The sequence below is a fragment of the Mastigoproctus giganteus genome, chromosome 9 (genome assembly GCF_048544385.1).
Source record: "Mastigoproctus giganteus isolate SK-2022 chromosome 9, ASM4854438v1, whole genome shotgun sequence".
Lineage (NCBI taxonomy): Eukaryota > Metazoa > Arthropoda > Arachnida > Uropygi > Thelyphonidae > Mastigoproctus > Mastigoproctus giganteus.
The window spans coordinates 221,292,803-221,318,604 of NC_143583.1; the positions used below are offsets into that span (position 1 = coordinate 221,292,803).

Here is a 25,802-nt window from a genome sequence, read left to right on the forward strand (position 1 = left end):
TTGCCTTTAGGCTGTTCTGCCATCAACCAGTGAGTGGTTGATGGCAGAACAGCCTTCAATCTTTTGTTGTGGAAGTTGATAGCCTAAATAAATTTAAGGATGAGCTGGATAGGCATTTGGAACGAATTAAGGAGTGAAATGGGATGTTTTTTTTTTTTTTTTTTGGCTGATGCTGCTTAAGATTGCTTTCTTGCATCATATTTGCCTTCTAACGCTAATGTTAATGAGAGGCATTCAGCATTGATGCACTAACACATTAATATTACATGATGATGAAATTGGTACCTTCAGGTGATATTATTTTAAATAATAAACTGTAAGGAGGTGATGCAATTTATTGTGGCTGCCACTGTTTTTAAATAATGGAATGATTTATTTCTGTTGCCATATCATTTCTGTTTTAGTCTAATTGCTCTCCACATTGAATGTACAAATAAATATGCATGATATTTAATTTATTTTTTTAGGGTATCATTCGTGTGATAACTGGCATTATCTCAGTTGGAAGTCGTCCAGTAGAATCTCTTTATGCTCTGCGTCTCTCGCACACCTCAGGAGAATCATACTGGCTCCATGCAGACACACAGATTGATCAGGTTTTAAAAAAGTATCATTCACAGCAGTTATCAGATGAATGGAGGTATTTATTCTTATTTAACTGAAATCTTTACACTTAAATGCCATGGTGATTAACACTAGACTGCCAGCTAGCAAAAATGAAATCTCCTTTGCCAGTCATTTTGATTGCTATGCATAAAATAAGCTTTTAAGTTGTGTTTTTAACATTTTAATGTAAGCACTGATAAGAAGTAACTGGCAACAGTACGTAGCATTCCACTTGTGGTAATACACATAAAAGTAATATTTCTGATAGTAAAAATTTTAACCCAAAACTTTGTCTGGCAAATAATTTGAAGTTTACAAATTAATTTGAACAATTTAAACAAATTACATTTTTTTTTTCAACAATTACTGTACACTTTCTGCATACATATGTTTTACACATGGTGCACATTTCTGTACTTTTGGTTTGCCTTGCATCGCCTAATTTGGTATTGATGCCCTTTGAGAGGTTTGACATGGGCTGCTGCTGTTACTGGATTTTGAGCTACTGCTCTACTGTGAATCTGTATATATTATTTTCAGAGTTCTTCATCTAGATTTAATATAAAATTTAATATCTCTTCTCTTAACTTTCCCTGTTATTTTTTTTATAAATAATCCACGTGTTGATTACAAGATCTAATATATTATAAAAGATGTGAACTGGCCATCTACATGAACTTGCTTTTGTTGAATTTTTTTAGGCATTAGGTCTATAACATAACCCCCCCCATACTTTTTTTTGGTTGTAATATAATACTGTGTCAGGTTACTTCTTTGTACCATTGCTTATTACAACACTTGTATGAAGTGTACTCAGAATTATAACATTTTTATTTGCTATGGTGTGATAATTTATCACAATGCAATCACCAAGTTTGGAAACATATTTAAGTATTTAAATATGTGTTGATATATAAGGTGCAACCTTGATATTAAACAAGATATTAAGATAGCATTAACACACCCGCATTATACCTGAAAATAAATAGATGCAATGACCAAACAACACAAAATGTTAAACATTGTATAAGCATCGGCCTTTGAGGTTGTTGCAGGCATTCTCTCAGATATGCCAGGCTAGCTGTATTTGCTACCTAGGAGTCCAAAGCGCTAATGGAACTGATATTGCGTGACACCCAAGTCAAGTGGACCCAATTTTGGCGAACTCAAACAGTCTGTGACAGCCAAATCCTCTTCTTACACATTCACAATGGTGGTACTGTTAGTAATCCTGGGTATAACTCCCATGCTCAAGCACACTGTTGGTGACCAGGCTGGTGTGAACCGATGTAAGCAGGGATCGAGGTGTGGGGCCCACACCGCATGGAGGAATGTCCTCCTCCCCTCTGTGTTACTAGGCAATATTAGGTGGTAGATGACTCTCATCAACCGATGCAATTCCACCACTTTGCTTATTGGAGGCTCGAAGTGGTGGTTTGTTTGTTTGTTTGTTATTTGGTTTTTAGGAGCATTAGCAACTAAGGCCATATTGCTCCGTGAATATGCGGTGGTCATTCCTGACCTTTCCGCATCTTCCGTATTTGGTGGTGACGGGCTCGAACCCCGGTCTAATCAAGAAGCGTGCTACGCACTGCTGCTCCTTCCCACCTGGCTACGGAGGCGCCCGAAGTGGTGGAATTCATGTTTAGTTTCCAGAGCTAAGTTCAGGTAAAACCTTCCCCATCTCTTCCATCATGCAGTATAACTGATGACTTTTGAGGTTATGATGAACATCATGGTGAGATCCAATCTTCCTTACATTCGCGGGTACAGCTCTAAAACGGTATTCGCAGGCTGGCCGCTAGTTAGTATACCAGACTGAACTTATTGGTAACTCTAGGAGGCTTCCGGCAACTCCATAGCCAGGTGGGCAGGAGCAGCATTGCGTAGTATTACAAACGTATATATCCCCTCCCCGGAACAGTATGGTCTTAGTTGCTAATACTCCTAAAAAACAAATAACAAACAACAAACAGGAGTCTTCTGGATCAGTTAGTGTATAATCTTGCTACTCTACTCTGCCAGATATTGACTGGAGGGAGTCTGAGTAGTGTGTATGTGGGTTACATTGTTAAGGCCACATTATGTCAAGGATCTGGGTATGTTCTGGCCATGCATACGCCATATCTAAAAATTACATTACTTCATTCAGCATGGCCTCCCACTTTTTCTTACTGTTGGATACACTATGAATTATCAAAAGTAATCATCATCATCAGCCATTTTCAATCCACTGCAGGATGAAGGCCTCTCCAGCAACTTTCAAGTTCCTTCTGTTTTGAGCACTGGCCATCCATCTACTACCCACAAACTCATGAATTTCATCTATCCATCTCTGCCTTTGTCTTCCAGGTTTTCTTCTAGCTCCTCTTGGATACCATTCTGTTATTTTCTTAATCCATCTGTCATCATGTCTTCGAGCTATGTGTCCTGCCCAAGACCATTTAAGTTCTTTAGTTTTGATAAGAATGTCCTTTACTTGAGTTTGCTGCCTAATCCATGTGTTTCTCTTCTTATCTAACAGTCTGATTCCCAATATAATTCGTTCCATTCTTCGCTGTGTAGTTCTCAGCTTCTCTTTCATTCTTTTGGTGAGTGCCCAGGTTTCACTTCCATAAGTCATGGTGGGGAGTATACATTGGTTCATTATTTTACGTTTCAGACAAACTGGGATATTGCTCTTCAGTATGTGACTATATTTCCTGAATGCTATCCATCCAAAATTTGTTCTTCTCTTGACTTCCAACCATTTATCATTATTACGGCTAATAACTTGTCCCAGATAAGTATATGACTCCACCTTTTCAATTACTGCTACTTCAATCATTATGTCCCTTTCTGTGGCATACTTGTTCATCATTACTTTTGTTTTAGTCATATTCATCTTTAGTCCTGAATCCTTACTAACTGTGCATCAGTGATTAAGATTTTCCTCTAATTCTTTGGGATCGTGGCTTATGACCACAATGTCATCTGCAAATCGTAAATGGTTTAGGTACTCTCCGTTCACATTGATTTGTTTCTGTGTCCAGTCTAATCTTCTGAAAGCTTCCTCAAGGGCAGCAGTAAACAACTTCGGAGATATTGTGTCTCCTTGTCGAACTCCTTTCTCGATTTTAAATTTGCTACTGTCTTTGACTAGTCTAATAAAGGAGGTAGCACTCTCATATATTTTCTTCAAAATCATAATATATCTATGCCTTGTCTTTCCAATGCCCGAAACATTGCCTTATGCTGTATGGAGTCAAATGCCTTTTCATAATCCACAAATGCCAGGCATAATGGTGTTTTATATTCATTTGCTTTCTCCATTAGCTGTGATATTACGTGAAGGTGATCCATAGTTGAGAATCCTGTCCTAAAGCCAGCTTGCTCTTTCGGTTGATTCTCATCAAGTATTCTTTCTAATCTGTTAGTAATGACCCTTGTGAACAACTTGTAGATATGGGATAACAAGCTAATTGGTCTATAATTTCCAATTTCTGATTTATCTCCTTTCTTATGCAGCAAAACTATGATTGCATTATTCCACTGCTTAGGCATCACACCTTTTCTAATGCACTTTGTGAAGAGCCTTGCCAGTTTTTGTGTTATGTCTCTACCTCCCAATTTTAACAACTCTACAGTAACTTCATCTTCCCCCGGGGCTTTCCGATTCTTCATTTTCTTCAATGCATGTTCTACCTCATCAGGAAGAATATTGGGTATGTCGTATGTGTTGCTACTTTGCAAACCATATTCCCCTGCTCCTTGTATAATTCTCTGTAGTAGTCTTCTGCTATTTGAATTATGCCTTTGCTGTTTACAGGTACACCATCGCGTTTCAGTATCATTTGTCTTTCTGTATTACTTCTCATGGCTGCTGATTTAAATCCTTTGTTTTCCCTTAATGCTTGTTCTACTTTTCTTGTGTTAAATCTTCTTATGTCCTCTCTGAGTCTCTTTCTAATGGCTTTGCATAACTCAGTATACTCAATTTTCTCCCTGTCATTGTTTTTCTTGCTCTTCATTTGTCGTCTTCGGTTCATCATGACAAGTATTTCTTTACTAATTTTTTCTTATTTGGATTTCTTTTTCCCTATAGGTTTTTTGGGCTTTATCACTTTCAGAAAGTTGTAATATTCCTCGTCGATCAAAGTAATAGAGCAAGCTTATCTGTGAAAAGATCTAAACCTCCCAAACACTTCCTAGTTCATTTCACAAATATATGTGGTCTCAGTTCTGATCTCAACAATGTCCATTTCCACTTACAGTCTGTCTGGCTTATGTTACCCATTTATGGACAAATTGAATGGATAAGTTCGGTGAAACACAAGCAGTTGCTCTTGACATCTCAAAGGCTTTCAGTCGTGGTTGGCCTAAAGGTCTTCTAAACAAGCTTCCATCTTCTGTTGTGCCATCTGTTTTTTGTAATTGGTTATCCAGTTTTCTCCTTGACCGTTCACTGAGGGTGACGGTAGGTGGCTCTCTCTGTCTTCTAACTTCTCCACTAATGGCAGTGTCCCTTCAAGGTTCAGTTCTTTCCCTCACTCTTTTCCTCTTGTATATTACTAACCTTCCATTGACTGGAAATCCTATCCATAGTTTTGCCGATGATAGCACATTGAATTCCACTTTCCATTTTGAGAAACCTTATACTGTTCAATCAGCTTCAACTTTTCGAATATCTGCTACCAATTCCTTAAATGCTGATCTCCAGGTAATTCTCCAGTGGGGCAAAGACAACCTTCAAAAACTTCAAAAAAGACAAACTTCAGATCCTTCAAAAACTTGAGTCTTGTCTTTTTTCTGGCAAAAAGGATTCTTCTGCTTATCTTTGTGACACTCCAATTTCTAGGCAAAATGATATATCTCTTTTGGGAATTACGATGACTTCTAATCTCTCTTGGCACAAGCACATTAGAAATATTGCTTCCTCTGCATCTAAAAAACTTACTTTTCTTCCAAACAGGTGTTCACTCTGTACAAACTGCAAATCCATCATATCATGGAATATTGTTCCCACATCTGTGTGGTGCCCCCAAAACCTCTGTCAGACTTCTAGATTCTATTCAGAAGAGGGTAATTAGGTTAATTAATGACTCCACTCGCTATCTCATACTGTACTGTTTTTGCTGCATGCCTTTTCTGCAGATTCTTCCATGGGCACTGTTCTTCTGAATTGGCTTCTATAATTCCTGCTCTCTCTTTCAAAACAGTCTGAAAATGCGCTGCCACCAACCAAACATCCCTTTACTGTCCAACTTTAAACTCACAGAACCAACTTTTTTCATCTTTCTCGTTTATTCATTTAACTGCTGTTCTCTGGAACAACCTTCCTTCATACGTATTTCTTGAAAATTACAGTCTACAGAAGTTCAAGTCTAATGTATATCTTCTTTCGTCTTCTCAACCTGTAACCCAAGCACGGTACTAAGTTTTTTTTTTAATTTTGTTAGCTATTGGTGCATCGGCTTCTGTGGCCATAATGCGCCTCCCAAAGTTTTTGCATTTTATTCTGAGCCAAGCCCGAGGCGGGTTTCGAACTTGCGACAATTGGGTTGCCGGGCAGGCACTTTACCCACCTGGCCAGCCCGGTTGGCTATGGTACTAGGTACTATAGGTTCTAATACCTGTCATGTTTGGGGTTTTCATAAAAAAAAATTACTGTCAGGACAGCAATATTCTACACCTTGAAATGACAAAACCAGATTTATCTTGGTATCCCCTAGGAGTATTCTGCCTTGCCATGTCTAGGAATGTGGAGCCCCACATCAAATAAGTAACCATGTGGGGGGGGGAGATGTATAGGCAGCCAGGGGAGCAGGTTAGCTTAAAAATATCAGTAAGCTGGTAGCAAGGGGAGGCAATGTAGAATGAAAGTCAGAGTGATTAAGCTGGTCACTGAGTGAATTAGGAATTATGGTAAAAGTGAATAAATGTCAGAATTGGCGAAAGAAAGATGGACCCAGTACGAAGGAAAGAGAGAGTGAATCAGTGTTATGGTGATTATGGTGAATGGGAATGAGTGGAAGAGCAAATGTAATTGGCTGAAAGAATACAAAGTTAATAATAACTTACACTGTTTTATGTGTACTGACAAACATTTACTAACAACACTATTACTATATTCTCCTCTGACCTGTAAAAACTTGCTGCTAGGCCTGCACCTTACCTGCACCACAACGAAAGAATAATAGTAAGTTGAGGTGCCCAGAGAGAGTGCAGTGGAGAAAGCAAGAGTCGAACAAACAAAGTGAAAGCCAGAAGAATGAATGAGAGTGTGAGTGTGTGAGAAAAAGAACACAAACTATAAATGTTACAGTTAACTTCACACTATCATCATCATCATCATCAGCCATTCTCAATCCACTGCAGGATGAAGGCCTCTCCAGCAACTTTCCAGTTCCTTCTGTTTTGAGCACTGGCCATCCATTTACTACTCAAAAACTCATGAATTTCATCTATCCATCTCCGCCTTTGTCTTCCAGGTTTTCTTCTAGCTCCTCTTGGGTACCATTCTGTTATTTTCTTAGTCCATCTGTCATCATGTCTTCGAGCTATGTGTCCTGCCCAAGACCATTTTAGTTCTTTAGTTTTGATAAGAATGTCCTTTACTTGAGTTTGCTGCCTAATCCATGTGTTTCTTTTCTTATCTAACAGTCTGATTCCCAATATAATTCGTTCCATTCTTCGCTGTGTAGTTCTTAGCTTCTCTTCCATTCTTTTGGTGAGTGCCCAAGTTTCACTTCCATAAGTCATGGTGGGGAGTATACATTGATTCATTATTTTACGTTTCAGACAAACTGGGATATTGCTCTTCAGTATGTGACTATATTTCCTGAATGCTATCCATCCAAAATTTATTCTTCTCTTGACTTCCAGCCATTTATCATTATTACAGCTAATAACTTGTCCCAGATAAGTATATGACTCCACCTTTTCAATTACTGCTCCTTCAATCATTATTTCCCTTTCCGTGGCATACTTGTTCATCATTACTTTTGTTTTAGCCATATTCATCTTTAGTCCAAAATCCTTACTAACTGTGCATAACTGATTAAGATTTTCCTCTAATTCTTTGGGATCGTGGCTTATAACCACAATGTCATCTGCAAATCGTAAATGGTTTAGGTATTCTCCGTTCACATTGACTCCTTTCTGTGACCAGTCTAATCTTCTGAAAGCTTCCTCAAGGGCAGCAGTAAACAGCTTCGGAGATATTGTGTCTCCTTGTCGAACTCCTTTCTCGATTTTAAATTTGCTACTGTCTTTGTCTAGTCTAATAAAGGATGTAGCACTCTCATATATTTTCTTCAAAATCATAATATATGGAGTATCTATGCCTTGTCTTTCCAGTGCCCGAAACATTGCCTTATGCTGTATGGAGTCAAATGCCTTTTCATAATCCACAAATGCCAGGCATAATGGTGTTTTATATTCATTTGCTTTCTCCATTAGCTGTGATATTACGTGAAGGTGATCCATAGTTGAGAATCCTGTCCTAAAGCCAGCTTGCTCTTTCGGTTGATTCTCATCAAGTATTCTTTCTAATCTGTTAGTAATGACCCTTGTGAACAACTTGTAGATATGGGATAACAAGCTAATTGGTCTATAATTTCCAATTTCTGATTTATCTCCTTTCTTATGCAGCAAAACTATGATTGCATTATTCCACTGCTTAGGCATCACACCTTTTCTAATGCACTTTGTGAAGAGCCTTGCCAGTTTTTGTGTTATGTCTCTTCCTCCCAATTTTAACAACTCTACAGTAACTTTATCTTCCCCTGGGGCTTTCCGATTCTTCATTTTCTTCAATGCATGTTCTACCTCATCAGGAAGAATATCGGGTATGTCGTATGTGTTGCTACTTTGCAATCCATGTTCCCCACTGCTGGTATCATTCCCTCGCTCCTTGTATAATTCTCTATAGTAGTCTTCTGCTATTTGAATTATGCCTTCTCTGCTGTTTATAAGTACACCATCGCTATTCTTCAGTTTCAGTATCATTTGTCTTTCTGTATTACTGCTCATGGCTGCTGATTTAAATCCTTTGTTTTCCCTTAATGCTTGTTCTACTTTTCTTGTGTTAAATCTTCTTATGTCCTCTCTGAGTCTCTTTCTAATGGCTTTGCATAACTCAGTATACTCAATTTTCTCCCTGTCAGTGTTTTTCTTGCTCTTCATTTGTCGTCTTTGGTTCATCATGACAAGTGTTTCTTGACTAATTTTTTCTTCTTTGGATTTCTGTTTCCCTATAGGTTTCTTGGGCTTTATCACTTTCAGAAAGTTGTAATATTCCTCGTCGATATCTTGGTCCTGAGCAGTCTGCAGAAGCTCAAACTTGTTCTTAAGTTCCAGTACATACTGCTTTTTCTCCTCCTCTGTTATTTCAAAGACCTTTGTATTATTTACTCGAGTCAGTTTTTTCCTTTCCTTTCCTACATCTATATCAAGTGTACATCTTACCATTCTGTGATCACTTCCAACATTTACCTTATTCAGGACGGTAACATCATTGACAATATATCTTCTGTTAGTGAGGATGAAGTCGATTTCATTAGTTGTTAATCCATTTGGACTCTTCCATGTCCACTTTCTGTTCACCCTTTTCTTGAAAAAAGTGTTCATTACTGACAGTCCTTGAGATTCTGCAAATTCCACAAGTCTTTCACCTCTTTTATTTCTTTCACCAATTCCAAAATTTCCTATAGTTCCTCTTTCTGTGCTGTTTTGCCTTTTTCCAACCTTAGCATTGAAGTCCCCCATAATAATAGTGTAGTGGGTTTTCTGCTCATCTAGAAGACTCTCAATTTCAGTGTACATTTCTTCAACCTCTTCATCATCATGGCTCGATGTTGGTGCATAAATCATTATAATCTTTAGCTTGTACCTCTTAGAAATCTTGAATATTAGTCTTGACACCCTTGGTGATGTACTTTTGAATTCCAAAATGTTGTTTTTAAAATCTTTATGGACCAGAAACCCAACTCCACCTTCACTCTTTTCACTGTTTCCATTGGTGTACAGCAGATTTCCACTTGATAAACTTATAAGTGATTAATTTCTTCTTCTTGTTTCAGCCAAACTGATGATATTCCAATTCACATTTTCTAATTCCTTTTCCAGCTCTAATATCCTGTCTTCACCGATGAGTGATCGTACGTTATAACAGGCCAAGTTCAATTTCCGTGCATGGCAGCCTGGTCGTACCCAGAGATTCTTAGCACCCTCTGCTTCCACTCTGATCCTCTCGCTGCCGTAAGAGGGAGAGTGAAAGCTGCTGGGGACTGAGGGCCATTTGTATTGTTGTGCTCTCATTGCTGGAGGGTTTGGTCTTTTCCTCTTCACGCTGACCAGGCGTCTTGAAGAGAACCACTCTACACGTTCGTTGCCACCTAAGTGACGTAACAGGGCTTACCATCGAGAAGGTGTGCATGAGTGGATTTTAGGGAGGCAGGCCAACCGGACTTCTCCTAAATCTTCTGTAATAGAGAGATATTGGATCCATCAGTGTTTTAGGCTGAGTGTCTGATAACACACAGGATACCTGTTCCCCTCTAAGCCCCACTTCACACTAACCCCTAGCTTTAATCTTTTATATTCTTTCTTATTTAGCTTAATTATTAAGCATTAGTACAGGTAACACTTGTATTATACAGTAGTTTGGTTCCTACAAAATCTTGTGTAATGCAAAACCATGTTATACGGGATTAAGACCCAGTACAAAAAGGGAGTTACATTCCAAAAGCTAAAAGAAATACACCATTTTTGTTTTTTATAACTATCGGAAACTTCATTTTTATAGTAGTAACTTAATATTTTAACTTCATTTTTATAATAATAGCAACTTAGCATTAGCAAAGGCACATGATGCAAGAAAGCAAGCATCAGCCAAAAAAAAAAAAAAAAAACACCTTTAATTCACCCATCCACTCGCTCCAAATGTTTGTCAAGTTTTGCCTTGAATCTATGTGAGCTATCAACTTCTACAGCATTGAGCATGCTCAAACCATTCAAAGCTTTGTACACCTTAATCAGATCACCTCGCAGGTGCCTAGGCTCTAGACACTGTAATCTGCAAAACCTTAAGCCTTTCTTCATAAGAGCAACCCTTCGTTCCATTCACTAACTTGTTGCCCTACTCTGCACTCGTTCCAGCAGCTCTACATCCTTCTTAAAATGACGCCTCCAGACCTGTATACAGTACTCAAGGTGTGGCCTGACCATTGCCTTATACAAGGGAATAATCACCTCCCTATCCCTGCTAGAAAAATTCCTGTATATCACAATTACCCCCAGGTCCTTTTCATTCTCTATCACTGTCAGTGTAGTACCACAGAGTTGATATGTCACTCTGGGGTTACTGCTTCCCATAAACTTCATTTGCCACCTCTCAGCCCATCTGCTCAACTTTTCTAGATCCTGTTGCAGCAGCGTACTGTCATTAACAACCCTGCCAATCTTCGTATAATCTGAAAACTTGGATATTAAGCCTGATATACCATCATAAGTATCATTTATAAATACAGAAAACAACAATGGACCCAACACTGAATCCTGAGGGACTCCACTAATAACATTAGTCCACGATGAGGAGGGTCCATTGATTATAACTGTCTGTGTTCTCTCATTCAATCATCCCTTTATCCATAGCAGCAGTTTGCCTCCAATGCCACACTGCTCCAAGTTGTGCAGCAGTCTTCCATGTGCAGCAGTATCAAAGGCCTTTCTGAGATCCAAATGTATGATATCAAAATTCTTCTTTGCAACCAGTTCCTTTGTGACTACATCATAGTATCCATTCAAATTGGTCAGAGAAGACTTCCCCTTAACAAACTCATGCTGTATCAGAGCTATAACTGAAATCTTCTCTAGATGATCCTGAAATGCTTCTTTAACCAGTGCCTCCATTGACTTCCCTGGAACAGAAGTTAAACTAACAGGTCTGTAATTACTTGTTAGTGTGTCTCCTCTTGATCCTTTGTGGTTTAGGATCACATTTGCATATCTCCAGTCCATGGGTACCTCCCCTGAGTCCAAGGATGCTCTTATAATTGTGGCTAAGGGTTTGCTTACTTCCTTTGCCACCTCCTTTAATATAACTGGATAGATTCCGTCCACCCCAGGTCCCTTTCTTATGTTTTTCTTCAACAATTTCCCCTCCACTTTACTCTCAGTTCTTACAAGATTATCTAGCTTACTGCCAGAGTTTAATACACATCTGGCATTCCCCTCCCTGAATAACTCGTCATGTTTAAATGTAGGTGCAAATATTCATTTAGTTTGCTAGCTACCTGAGGAGGATTGTCAACAGTTGAATCATCGATATCAAGTGGACCAATCCGATTCAATCCTTTCCTTCTAGAGTTTACATAAGTAGAGAACCCTTTGCTGTTTTTCTTTGCATCATTTGCCAAAGATTTCTTATAATCTGCTTTTACATGCCTAACCTCCTTTGTGACTTTATTACAAACCAGCTTATATCTATCATAGGTTTCTGTGTCACCTGTTATTTTATATGTATCCCACGCATTTTTCTTCTCTGTCACATGTCTAATTAGTTCATCTGATATCCATTTAGGCCTAAATCTTGAACATTATCTCTTAGTTGGTATGAAAAGCCTAGTAGCTTCCATGATTAATTCTTTGAATGCGTCCCATTTTTAATTTGCTGTTGGTAACATCATCAGTTGGTCCCACAGTATTGAATTTAAATACTGTCTCAGAGCATTGTAGTCGCCTTTACAAAAGCAAAAACCCTTCCTTTTTCCCTTAATGGTAATTACCTCTTTGAGTAAATCCCACCAACCGGGATAGTCGGTGGGTAAAATGCCTGCCTGGCAACCCAAAGGCTGTGGATTGCAATCCCGCCTTGGGCTTGGATCAGAGCAAAAACTTAGGGAGGTGCATTATGGCCAAAGAAGCCGATACGCCAGAAACTAACAAAAAAAAAAAAAAAGTAAATCGCACTTCAGCACACTGTGATCACTGCCACCTTGTGGTTCCTTATCTGCATATTCTTAATGCATGAAGAATCACTACTGATAATCAGATTAGCATTAGCATTAGTAGAGGCATTTGATGCAAGAAAGCAAGCTTATGCAGCATCAGCCAAAAAAAAAAAAAAAAAAACCACTTTCACTTCACCCCTCTGTTCATTCAAAATACCTGTCCAGCTGAGCCTTAAACTTATTTAGGCTATCAACCTCCACCACAAGGGATGGCAGTCTGTTCCACCAACCAACCGCCCGCTGGCTAAAGGCAAATTTCCGCACGTCTATCCTACATCTGTCTTTCCTCAATTTGAATTTATGGGTCACCCTCTCAGGTGATTTTTTCTGAGCTAGAGGAAGAATCCCATCAGCATTGAGCATGCTTAAACCATTCAAGGCTTTATACACCTCTATCAGATCACCTCGCTGGTGCCTAGTCTCCAGACACTGTAATTTGCAAAACTTAAGCCTTTCTTCGTAAGAGCACTCCTTTGTTGCATTCACTAATCTTGTTGCCCTTCTCTGTACTCGTTCCAGCTACTCTACATCCTTCTTGAAATGAGGCCTCCAGACCTGTATACAGTACTCTAGGTGTGGCCTGACCATTGCCTTATACAATGGAATAATCACCTCCTTATCCATGCTGGAAAAATTCCTGTATATCATTGACAATACTCCATGAGCTACTCTTGCAGCCCCGTCTGCACTGCTCAGAGAACTTCATATCTGCCTGCACAACCACCCCCAAGTCCCTTTCATTCTCTACCACTGTCAGTGTAGTACCACAGAGTTGATACGTTGCTCTGGGGTTGCTGTTTCCCATGTGTTGTACTTTACATTTGTCAATGTTAAACTTCATTTGCCACCTCTCAGCCCATCTGCTCAACCTTTCCAGATCCTGTTACAGCAGCATAGTGTCAGTAGTGTCCTTGACAACCCTGCCAACCTTTGTATCGTCTGCAAACTTGGACATTAAGCCTGATATACCATCATCAATATCATTTATAAATACAGAAAACAATAATGGACCCAACACTGAGCCCTGAGGGACTCCACTGATAACATTAGTCCACGATGAGCAGTGTCCATTGATTACCACTCTCTGTCTTCTCCCCCTCAACCACCCCTTTATCCATAGCAGCAATTTGCCTCCAATGTCACACTGCTCCAATTTGTGTAGCAGTCTTCCATGTGCAACAGCATCAAAAGCCTTTCTAAGATCCAAGTATATAATATCAAAGTTATTCCCTGCATCCAGTTCTTTTGTGACTGCATCATAGTATCCAATCAAGTTGGTCAGGCAAGACTTCCCCTTAACAAAACCATGCTGTGTCTGAGCTATAACTGAAGTCTTGTCTAAATGATCCTGCAGTGCTTCTTTAACCAGTGCCTCCATTAATTTTCCTGGAACAGACGTTAAGCTCACAGGTCTATAATTAATTGTGTCAGCCTTTGATCCTCCTTTGTGAATTGGGGTCACATTTGCACATTTCCAGTCTATGGGTACCTCCCCTGAGTCCAAGGAAGCTCTCATAATTATGGCTAAGGGTTTGCTTACTTCCTTTGCTGCCTCCTTTAATATAACTGGATAGATCCCATCCACCCCGAGTGCCTTTTTTGTGTTATCTTCAACAGTTTCTCCTCCACTTTACTCCCAGTTATTTCAAAATTCTGTAGCTTACTGCTAGAGTTGAATACACCTCTGGCATTCCCCGTGCTGAATAACTCCTCATGTGTGAATGTCGATGCAAAATATTCATTTAGTTTGTTAGCTACCTGAGCAGGATCATCAACAGTTGACCCATCAATATCAAGTGGACCAATCTGATTCATCCCCTTCCTTCTAGAGTTTACATAAGTAAAGAACTCTTTGCTGTTTTTCTTTGCATCCCTTGCCAAGGATTTCTCATAATCTGCCTTCGCCTGCCTAACCTCCTTTGTAACTTGGTTGCATATCAACTTGTATCTATCATAGGCTTCTGTGTCATGTGTTAATTTGTAAGTATCCCATGCATTTTTCTTCTCTGCCATATGCCTCATTAGTTCATCTGACATCCATTTTGGGCCTAAACCTTGAACAATATTTCTTATTTGGTATGTAAAGCCTAGTAGCTTCCAAGATAAGTTCTTTGAATGCTTCCCATTTTGAATTTGCTGTTGGTAACATCATCAGTTGGTCCCACTGTATAGAATTTAAATACTGTCTCAGTCCATCGTAGTCACCTTTACGGAAGCAATAACCCTTCCCTTTACCCCTAATGGTAGTTACCTCTTTGAGTAAATCCCACTTCAGCATGCTGTGATCACTGCCACCTAGTGGTTCATTTATCTGCAGATTCTTAATGCATGAAGAATCACTACTGATAATCAAATCAAGAGTATTACTCCCTCTAGTTGCCTCCCGAACATGCTGATATAGAAAACAATCATCTAATAAATCCACAAAAGCCTTGCTATTGTGTGAGTGACCAGCCCCCAAATTCCAATCAATATCTGGAAAATTAAAATCCCCCATTATAAGACTCTCTGATTTATTGGCCAACTCTATTTACCTGTACAGTTTCTTATTATACTCATCAGAATGATTAGGCCTATAGCACACTCCTACTCTCAACTTTGATCTCCCAATGCTTATGTCACACCAGACTGACTCGACACTGCACTGCACTGTCCAGCGATGTCGACTGGCTTCACTTCCTTGGTTTTTATGTGTTTCTTAACTAATAGCATAACCCCTCCCCCTTCTTATCCTGTCTATCCTTTCTGTAGATGTTGTACTCCCCAAATTGCAGTTCTGCATCCCTTATATCTGTGTGACACCACGTCTCTGATATCCCAACAATATCTGCCTTTGATGTTTTGAGCAATACCTCAAATTCATCAAATTTATTTACTAAACTCCTAGCATTGGTGTACACGCAATTATACCTGCATCTCTTTCTATTCTTAGCTACCCTAACACAACCCATGTGTTTACTTGTACCGCAATGGCTCCCAGCAGTCTCTGAAATACCATGCATCTTGTTTTTCAGGCACGTAATAAAAATTGTAAAAATAAAACTTAAGCACTAATAACTGAAGAAATGTCTTATCTTTCAAACTGTGATACTCGTATGTCAGATAATGTACGTTTATTTAATTTTCTTCCTCTTCATCGCTGCTAAGCACAGTCCCTTCTGCAGCATCTAGATTTCATGTACAATCAAAGTCCCAATTTCTCTGTCACAATCAAAATTCACAATCTGTATGCTTCGAAGTCACAATTTTTTTTATGTCTCAAACATGCACGAGTTCAATAGCACAGAACCTAACCCAGGGATCTCCCAACAAGATACAGTGGATCCCTGCTTTAAGTGATACTTAAAAATCGGAGGAATATTTTTCAGTTAGCAAAATAAAAATGAAATTACGCTTATGTACATAACTTAATTAATACGTACTGTAATATGTCCATACTAACTAATTGGTATTTCTGTTCATAGACATTTTTTTTTTGTTGTAAAATTTAAAACAGCAAAAATGATAAACAATTTATAACAAAGAACACGGCACACACAAGTTGCAACATACGCAATACACACACACAAGTGAGATATAGAGTAATGAGTTTCTGAGTATTTATGTTTCTTATATGATTGAATATTTCATGGAAGGGGAACACATTTCACCGTAATAACGTGACAACCAACAGAATTCCAGCTATCGGTACTATAGCAAATACAAGAAGATTGAGTTTACTACCACTCTTTTATAATAGATCGCACTAACAGAAAAGCCCAATAAACTGAAAATGAAAATTAAAAATTTATAAGACCTGCAAATTATTTTTATTACTTTATGGTAGTGACCTGCAGAAATGTGCTTTAGAAAAATATCACAAAAGCGAAACGACTAGCGAGTCAACAGCGGGGATTCACAAAATGGAATGGAAATGTTGAAAAATTACATCCAACATAATAGCAGAATTTTCCTAACACAAAAGCTCAAAAATACCCTGTTATGCAAGATTTCCTGCAATTCTGAAACCGTGTTAGAGTTAAACTGTGTTATATAAGTACCGTGTTGTGGGAGGATTGCCGCAATTTATCAATCATGTTAGAGCTAAACCGTGTTGCAGAATACCATGTTATATGGGGGTTTGGCTATATTTAAATTACATTACAAACCATTGTATCCCCCTCTCCTGGTGTGGGAGAAAGGTGAGTGAGTTAGTGAGAGAAAAAAAAAATATATATATGTATATATAACCTAATTGGAAAAAAAAATTATTATAAACTATAAGAAAAAAAGTATAAAAATAGAATGCAAATAGTGTGCATGCGGATTGTGAATGAAGTAAATGTCTCTTCCCCCCCCCCTTTCCTGGGTGTTCCCCGCTGCGCCAGCTAACATATCCCACCCCCAGAGTGGAATGGGCAGTTTGACATCGGATTCAACAAGACATGGACCTGACAACCATCACCGAAGAAGACATACTGTAGCTTTGCTGGATTTACACTCCATTTGGTAATTTGAACTTTGTTCTAAGCTGGTTCTCTTTAAAACCCCATCCCCAGGCGGGGGGGGAGATGGGTCTCTGTCTCTCCCCTTCCTGCCCCACCATACTTTGCCTGACCCCACTGACCTCTTTGGGGATGCGTACTCTATCATCCCCATCCTTCTACCTGTGTCTCTCCAGTCTCCCCCCCACTCTAACCAAACTGACCAAGTATGCCCCTTGCAATGCTAACAAATTCTAATTAGCGTCAAAAAATTGAACCGCTTTCTCGTAAACCTCTTTCGGCCTTTCCAAATTCTCGTGTTAACCCCCCCCCCCCCCCCTTTTATATATATATATATATATATATATATAGGCCTTGCCACTGAAATCCTTGGAAAATAGGTGGCGGTGGCGGGACCTGTCAGAGTACTTAAATAATCTACTGGGTGCCTGACTTGTGCCTTCTTGTGGCAAAGTGTGGTCAACGTTGGGTCCCAGTAGGGGCCCAATGGCTAAATGGTCAGGGAAACAACAGGACATAACACTACACAAGAAACCACTCCCCTCACGTTTTAAATCTCTGGCCTCGACAGAGTTCTGTGTCACTTACAAAGAATACAAAGTAGAGGTGGGGGAAACCCTTGATGCCATCTGATAACTAACACACCTTCAAAAACACACACACACACACACTCTCTCTCTCTCTCTTTATCTGAAAGGACCTGTCTGATTTTGTGTGTGTGTGTGTGTGTGTGTGTGTGTGTGTGTGTGTGTGTGTGTGTGTGTGTGTGTGTGTGTGTGTGTGTCCCCTTTTTCAGCTTTTTGGATAATAATATTTTTGTTTCTCAGGAGTTTATCTAAATTTGTTAATTTCTGTGCACCTATGTTAGACAGTGTTGTTATGTGCGAATTGATGATGGCATTTGTCTCATGCGTTATCTGGTATTTATCGGGGTGGTTTTCTAATTTTTACCGAAATTCAACTATGCTGTTTTTAATAGGGTATTGATTATTATTAACTGCATAGTTAAAGCCATACTCAAGGCAGGACAACTCTTCAGAAGGTAGCAGTTCCGATGAGCAGTTGACGATTGAAGATTGTTTGGGGTGTGAGATTTACATGTGAGCGTGTTCCATTTTTTAGTATGCCTTTCTATTATTAAGTTTTGTGCAGCATTAATGCGTGTATTATTGAAATTAGTGAATTCCGACCATGCTGCAAATGAAATTTTTCTTTTAAGCCAAAATTTTATAAAATGTATTTGATGAAGAAGTCTATATTTGTTATGAAATCTATTCCCTAGCTCAATTTTAATAATTACAAGTGAGGTTTGGTGTGTAATATATGGATATTTCTTACAAGTATCTTTGCAAATGTGAGCGAAGTTTGGAATTATGTCGTTAGCAAGACATTTTTTAAGAAATGTGATGTGTTATTTGCTGATGGAATATTTTGTGAGGATTTTGGATTTTCTCCAATATGGAGGAGTCTCACACAGATAAAATTCCCATATGTTAAGACATCATAGGACTCATGATTCCTTTAAAAACTCTTCTGTTTACATTTTAGCCGACTGATGATGAATATTTTGAAAGTCTGCCATTTAGATTCGCGGCCTTTTACGTTATAGTTTCAAGATTTTAAAGTTTAAAATTTTAATTTCATTCAGAGTATGATTTTATAGATGACAACCTGGGCAATTGGGTGTGCTCTTTTTCTTCCTCTGCGCTTCATCTTAGATTACTAATGTGATGTAACTCTTCCATTCTAATTTTAATTTAATCACATTTTAATGCTTTTACCTTCGTATAATTCTGTGTGTTAATATATGGATAAATGAATCCATAAATGAGGTGAATACCAATAGGTTAAGCTGTTGCTATTTTATCGAGTGAGTTATACAAAGCACGGTACTTTAAGAATTACTATAATTAGCATTAGCATTGGTAAAGGCACATGATGGAAGAAAGCAAACTTATACTGTATAGCATCAGCCAAAAAAAAAAAAAAAAAACAAAACCTCATTTCGCCCATCCACTTGCTCCAAATGTTTGTCTAGTTCTGCTCTGAACCTATTTGAGCTATCAGCTTCTACAACGACAGATGGTACTTTCCATTTGTCAATGTTAAACTTCAGTTGCCACCTCTCAGGCTCAAACTTCCTAGATCCTTTTGCAGCAGCGTACTGACATTAGTGTCATTAACAACCCTGCCGACCTTCATATCAACTGCAAACTATTACATAAGGCCTGATATACCATCATCATATTATTAATAAATACAGAAAACAACAATGGACCCAACATTGAACCCTGGGGTATTCCACTAATAACATTAGTCCACGAAGAGCAGTGTCCATTGATTACCACTCTGTCTTTTCCCACTCAACCATCCCTTTTTATCCATAACACCAATTTTCTCCAATGCCACACTGCTCCAATTTATGCTGCAGTCTTCCATGTGCAAAAGTATCAAAAGCCTTTCCACAATCCAAATATATGATATCAAAATTATTCCTTGCATCCAGTTCCGTTGTGACCACACCATAGTATCCAATCAAATTGATCAGACAAGACTTCCCCTTTTAAACCATCTTTTATATTGAACGCTTGTCAATATGGATATGGCATATTGCCATATCCATATATGAACAGATCTGTTCGTGGTTGGTCTTGTCAATTAGATCAGCCAGAACACGATTTAAATACTGATCCTTAAAAGATTTAATCACATGTTGGTCCATAGGCTGGAGTATTGAGGTTGTATTTACCAGAAAAAAATGATCTTGATATTGGAACAGACATCAACAATACTGGGTGGATGGTTTGCGGCATTATCTAGAATAAGTAAGATGTTGAAGGAAGTGCTTAAGCACTTCCAGCTTCATTTCAAACGAAATCGATTTTATTGAGTGCTAGCCATCACTTCCACTATAAGTACGAGGATACTTACTAGCATTAAGGGTCATAATAAAATCAAAAAAGGAAAAAAAAAAAAAAAAAAAATGCACTTCCAATAGATGACCAGTCAATAATCTTCAGCAAAAGAAAATGAGAAAATGGCTGGCTATAGTGCTGGTTTCCTTAAATATGGTTGCCGCACATGATTTAAATTTACGTAATTTAAACACGCGTAAAGTAAGAAGTAACTGTATATATAGAAATTTATTTATTTATTTTTTGTGTCATTGGTTTGCTTTTGCTGAAAGATGCCATATCCATATCCACAAATCATTATTAACCCACTGAGGAAGGGATGATCCAACAGTAAAATAGTTTCACAGGGAGCTGTTCGAAAGGAAATAATATCTGTTTGCCCACACTTCGCCCTGTGCAGGCAGACCAGGGACCCAGTAGTTTGAAATTTTTACTCTGGCAGGTGCAGCCACTTAGTTTTCTGAGATTTCAGTGCCTAGGGCCTAAAAAAAAAATGTAGGGGGACATTGAATTTGGAAAAACCACCTAAAACTGGTGATTGTGGTTAATTTGACGTATAAATTTAGACATGTGGGGCATTTGCTTGCATATAAATAGAGTGGGGTAGACAGAATGGGGGAAGACAGAAGTATGGGGATGTTAGGAAAGGTGACCCCAATCAGTCATTGAGGCAGGCCGATGCCTCTCCAGAAGCAGCAGTGCAGGGGAGGACAGAACTCTTCTCAAACTTTAAATGGGTGAGAAGTCCGGCTTGCTTAACTCGAGGCCCAGACAAAAGGATGTGAGTGCGCAGTGGGTCACATTTGGTAAGCAGAACTGGCGATGTGGGATGAACCAGGGGAAGGGAACACAGTGGAACGTGATACAAATTGCCAGATGGTGCTGCAGCAGAGTTGCTGGTTGTCAAGGTCAGTGCAGAGTCCAGATCAGGTAAGTGTTATATCTGGTGAAGACATCATTCCTGGCACACAGGTCGCATCTAGATTGTACTATCAGTTTTTGTTGCCAGGCTTTGGTAGTGGGTGGATGTATACCTCAGTTGCTACTGAACAGACATTCGTCGTCAGAATTAGCATTAGCATTAGTAGAGGCATATGATGCAAGAAAGCAAGCTTATGCAGCATCAACCAAAAAAAAAAAAAAAAAAAATCACTTCCATTTCACCCCTCTGTTTGTTCGAAATACCTGTCCAGCTGAGCTTTGAATTTATTTGGGCTATCAACTTCCACAATAAGGGATGGAAGTTTGTCCAACCAACCAACTACCCGCTGGCTAAAGCCAGATTTCCGCACAATCCATCCTACATCTGTCTTTCCTCAATCTGAATTTATGCCCTCTCAGGTGATTATTCTGAGCAAGAGAAAGAATCCCATCGACATTGAGCATGCTCAAACCATTCAAGGCTTTATACACCTCTATCAGATCACCTCGCCAGTGCCTAGTCTCAAGACACTGTAATTTGCAAAATGTAAGGCTTTCTTTGTAAGAGCAACCCTTTGTTCCATTCACTAATCTTGTTGCCCTTCTCTGTACTCATTCCAGCAGCTCTACATCCTTCTTCAAATGAGGCAATGGTCAGGCCACACCTTGAGTGGCCTGACCATTGCCTTATACAAGGGAATAATCACCTCCTTATCCCTGCTAGAAAAATTCCTGTATATCATTGACAAGGCACCATGAGCTACTCTTGCAGCCCATCTGCACTGCTCAGAGAGCTTCATATCTGCCTGCACAATTACCCCCAGATCCTTTTCATTCTCTACCACTGTCAGTGTAGTACCACAGAGTTGATACATTGCTCTGGGGTTGCTGGTTCCCATATGTAGTACTTTACATTTGTCAATGTTAAACTTCATTTGCCACCTGTCAGCCCATCTGCTCAACTTTTCCAGATCCTGTTGCAGCAGCATAGCGTCAGTAGTGTCCTTAACAACCCTGCCAACCTTTGTATCGTCTGCAAACTTGGATATTAAGCTTGATATACCATCATCAATATCATTTATAAATACAGAAAACAATAATGGACCCAATACTGAACCCTGAGGGACTCCACTAATAACATTAGTCCACGATGAGCAGTGTCCATTGATTACCACTCGCTGTCTTCTCCCCCTTAACCATCCCTTTTATCCATAGTAGCAATGTGCCTCCAATGCCACACTGCTCCAATTTGTGCAGCTGTCTTCCATGTGCAACAGTATCAAAAGCCTTTCTAAGATCCAAATATATAATATGAAAGTTATTCCCTGCATCCAGTTCTTTTGTGACTGCATCATAGTATCCAATCAAATTGGTCAGGCAAGACTTTCCCTTAACAAAACCATGCTGTGTCCGAGCTATAACTGAAGTCTGGTCTAGATGATCCTGCAGTGCTTCTTTAACTGGTGCCTCCATTAATTTTCCTGGAACAGAAGTTAAACTCACAGGTCTATAATTACTTGTGTCAGCCTTTGATGCTCCTTTGTGAATTGGGGTCACATTTGCACATCTCCCATCAGTCCAAAGTAGCTCTCATAATTATGGCTAACGGTTTGCTTACTTCCTTTACTGCCTCCTTTAATAAAGCTGGATAGATCCGATCCACCCCAGGAGCCTTTTTTATGTTTATCCTCAACAATTTCTCCTCCACTTTCCTCTCAGTTATTACAAAATCATCTAGCTCTCTGCTAGAGTTTACTTCACCTCTGGCATTCCCCTTCCTGAATAACTCCTCATGTGTGAATGTAGATGCAAAATACTCGTTTAATTTGTTAGCCACCTGAGCAATATCCTGTGGACCAATCTGATTCATCCCCTTCCTTCGTTTACATAAGTAAAGAACTCTTTTCTGTTTTTCTCTTCATCCTTTGCCAAAGATTTCTCATAACCTGTCTTTGCCTGCCTGATCTCCTTTGTGACTTGGTTACAGACCAGCTTATATCTATCATAGGCTTCCATGTCACCCATTAATTTATATGTATCCCATGCATTTTTTTTCTCTGCCATATGTTTCATTAGTTCATCTGACATCCATTTAGGCCTAAACCTTGAACAGTATTTCTTAGTTGGTATGTAAAGCCTAGTAGCAAGATTATATAGCTTATATAGCCTGCCTAACCTGGAAGAACTTATCTTCCAAGATAAGTTCTTTGAATGCTTCCCATTTTGAATTTGCTGTTGGTAACATCATCAGTTGGTCCCACTGTATAGAATTTAAATACAGTCAGTCCTCGTATAGCACGATAGTTGTGTTTCCTAGAAACCCTCGTGCAATATAAACAACAGGCCCTACGGGAAAAATAGGGTTAGGTGCCGCCCACCCAAGATTGAACACACATTACCAAACACAATAAATAATCGTAATAAACTACTTACGTATTTTACTACATAATAAAATATTGCTAATGCTTTTGCTTCTATCGTAAGCAAACTTGTTTTTTTGTTTGATTTTCTATCCAAATAGATGACAGCTGTTCCATCTCTTCCAGTTCTTTGTGTCTTAATCTGATGGATTTTAATTACACTTTGAGTTGTTCCTGCTATGAAAGTTGTTTTTATTTTCTCTGCATTCTTTGTAATTCACAGCATTGCTTCATTTAGGTCTGTAGCACGTGCAGTATCACATGGTCTTTCATTTGCTCAAAGCGTTACAAATTTCATATTTTTTCTCTATCGACAGAGGCGGACTGGCCATAAGCCCCACCGGGGAAAACCTCGGTGGGCCGGAGGCCGGTGTGATTTTGGCCCTAAACGCTAGTATGAGGCCGCTACAAATTTTCCCGGTTAAGAATTTTTGATCCAGTCTGCCTCTGTTTATCGATATTGCTTTTCTTTTTCTCTCTGAATCTGCAGTGTCTTCACCAGGACACTTCCTTTTCCCACCTTTTAAGTATTTTACTCATTTTTAGGGAATAAAGCACAATTACAAAACGAGGAGGCAGGCTTGATACACACATAAACAAAGCTGCGTGCGTGTAGCAACTGAATAAACAACACCGTAAAGGCAGAGATATACTATTAACACCTCACATTTTACTAAAGCACATTTCTGGGGGTTACTACCAAAAAACAATTTCCAATTGCGTTTCTGCTAATGTAATCTGTTATAAACTGGTAGTAAACTCGATCTAATTGCATTTGCGATTATACCAATGGCTGGAATTGTGTGGGTTTTTACGTTATTATGGTGAAATGTGTTTCCACTTCATTAATATAAAACAGATAAATACATTTTCAGAATCTTCTCTTCATTCCTATTGCGTTGCGTACAATTGGGGTGATTCCACATTCAACTGCCATTTCTTGTAAACACAAAGGGTAATCGTGCATAAGCGAATTCAGTTCGTGTTATGTAAGTTATCGTTCCCCTATTTATAAATCGTGTATGATCGAATTCGTGTAGTATAAACATGTGTTATATGAGGACTGACTGTACTGTCTCAGACCATTGTAGTCACCATTATGAAAGAAAAAACCCTTCCCTTTACCCCTGATGGTAGTTACCTCTTTGAGTAAATCTCACTTCAGCCCACTGTGATCACTGCCACCTAGTGGTTCCTTTATCTGCAGATTCTTAATGCATGAAGAATCACTGCTGATAATCAGATCAAGAGTATTACTCCCTCTAGTTGCCTCCAGAACATGCTAATGTAGAAAACAGTCATCCAATAAATCCACAAAAGACTTGCTAGTGTGTGTGAGTGGCCAACCCACAAATTCCAGTCAATATCTGGGAAATTAAAATCCCCCATTATAAGACTCTGATTTACTGGCCCACTCCATTTCCCTGTACAGTTTCTTATTATACTCATCAGAGTCATTAGGGCTATAGCACACTCCTATTCTCAATTTTGATCTCCCAATGCTTATGTCACAGCAAACTGACTCGACACTGCATTGTCCAGCGATGTCGACTAGCTTCCTTGGATTTTATGTGTTTCTTAACTAATAGCATAAACCCTCCTCCCTTCCTATCCTGTCTATCCTTTCTGTACACATTGTACTCCCCAAATTCCAGTTATGCATTCCTTGTATCTGTGTGACACCATGTTTCTGATATCCCAACAATTTCTGCCTTTGATGTTTTGAGCAATACTTCAAATTCATCAAATTTATTTACAAAACTCCTCATTGGTGTACACGCAAGTATACATGCACCTGTTCCTATTCTTAGCTACCCTAACACAACTCATGTGTTTACTTGTTTCGCAATGACTCCCAGCAGTCTCTGAAATATCCTGCATCTTGTTTTCCAGGCTGCTGCTCATTGCAATAGAAGCAGTGCAAGAATCACTTTCACCTCTGCCAGTGGCTACTGTTAATCTATTAGTCAGTGTATCCCCCCAAGCTAGCAGTTTTCCGACCCACCTAATCCTGCCTCGATAGCCTCAGCAAATATTCTTGCACCTTTTCTATTTAAGTGTATCCCATCCCTGTAGAAGCACTCTCTCCTGACCAGGCTGAAAAAAATTCTACCCTTTGAGCCTTGCACAATCTTTCCAGGGCTGAATTGATCGACGAGGCTCTCATCATATACTCCCTCCTATCGTGTCTGGGTAGAATTGCAGACACTTTCAAATTCAACCCTAATTCACGGCTTTTTTTCAACAGTGACCTGTACTTGTTAATTGTCTTAGTTGAGCGGGGAAGTTTTTCGTGTCTCGAAGAGAATGTTGGCAAATATCTTGAAGGCATTGTAGTGCCTTTCATCACTCAGGATGTGATGTTCCTGGTCTAGAGGCAGGTAATATTTTTTTGTTATTAGTTGGCATCTGAGATCGTCGTATGATTCGCATCTGTACATTAGGTGCTTCCAGCTTTCAGGG

General features: G+C 39.1%; 1 protein-coding gene across 1 annotated transcript in view; it reads left to right on the forward strand.

The window, feature by feature from the left end:
- Positions 1–25,802, forward strand: part of LOC150081130 (focal adhesion kinase 1-like) — a 1,307,299-nt gene that overhangs the window by 65,706 nt on the left and 1,215,791 nt on the right. Inside the window, exon 3 of the mRNA XM_090380936.1 lies at positions 468–640. Coding sequence (XP_090237062.1) covers positions 468–640 — 173 coding nt within the window. The remainder of the gene's footprint in view (positions 1–467; positions 641–25,802) is intronic.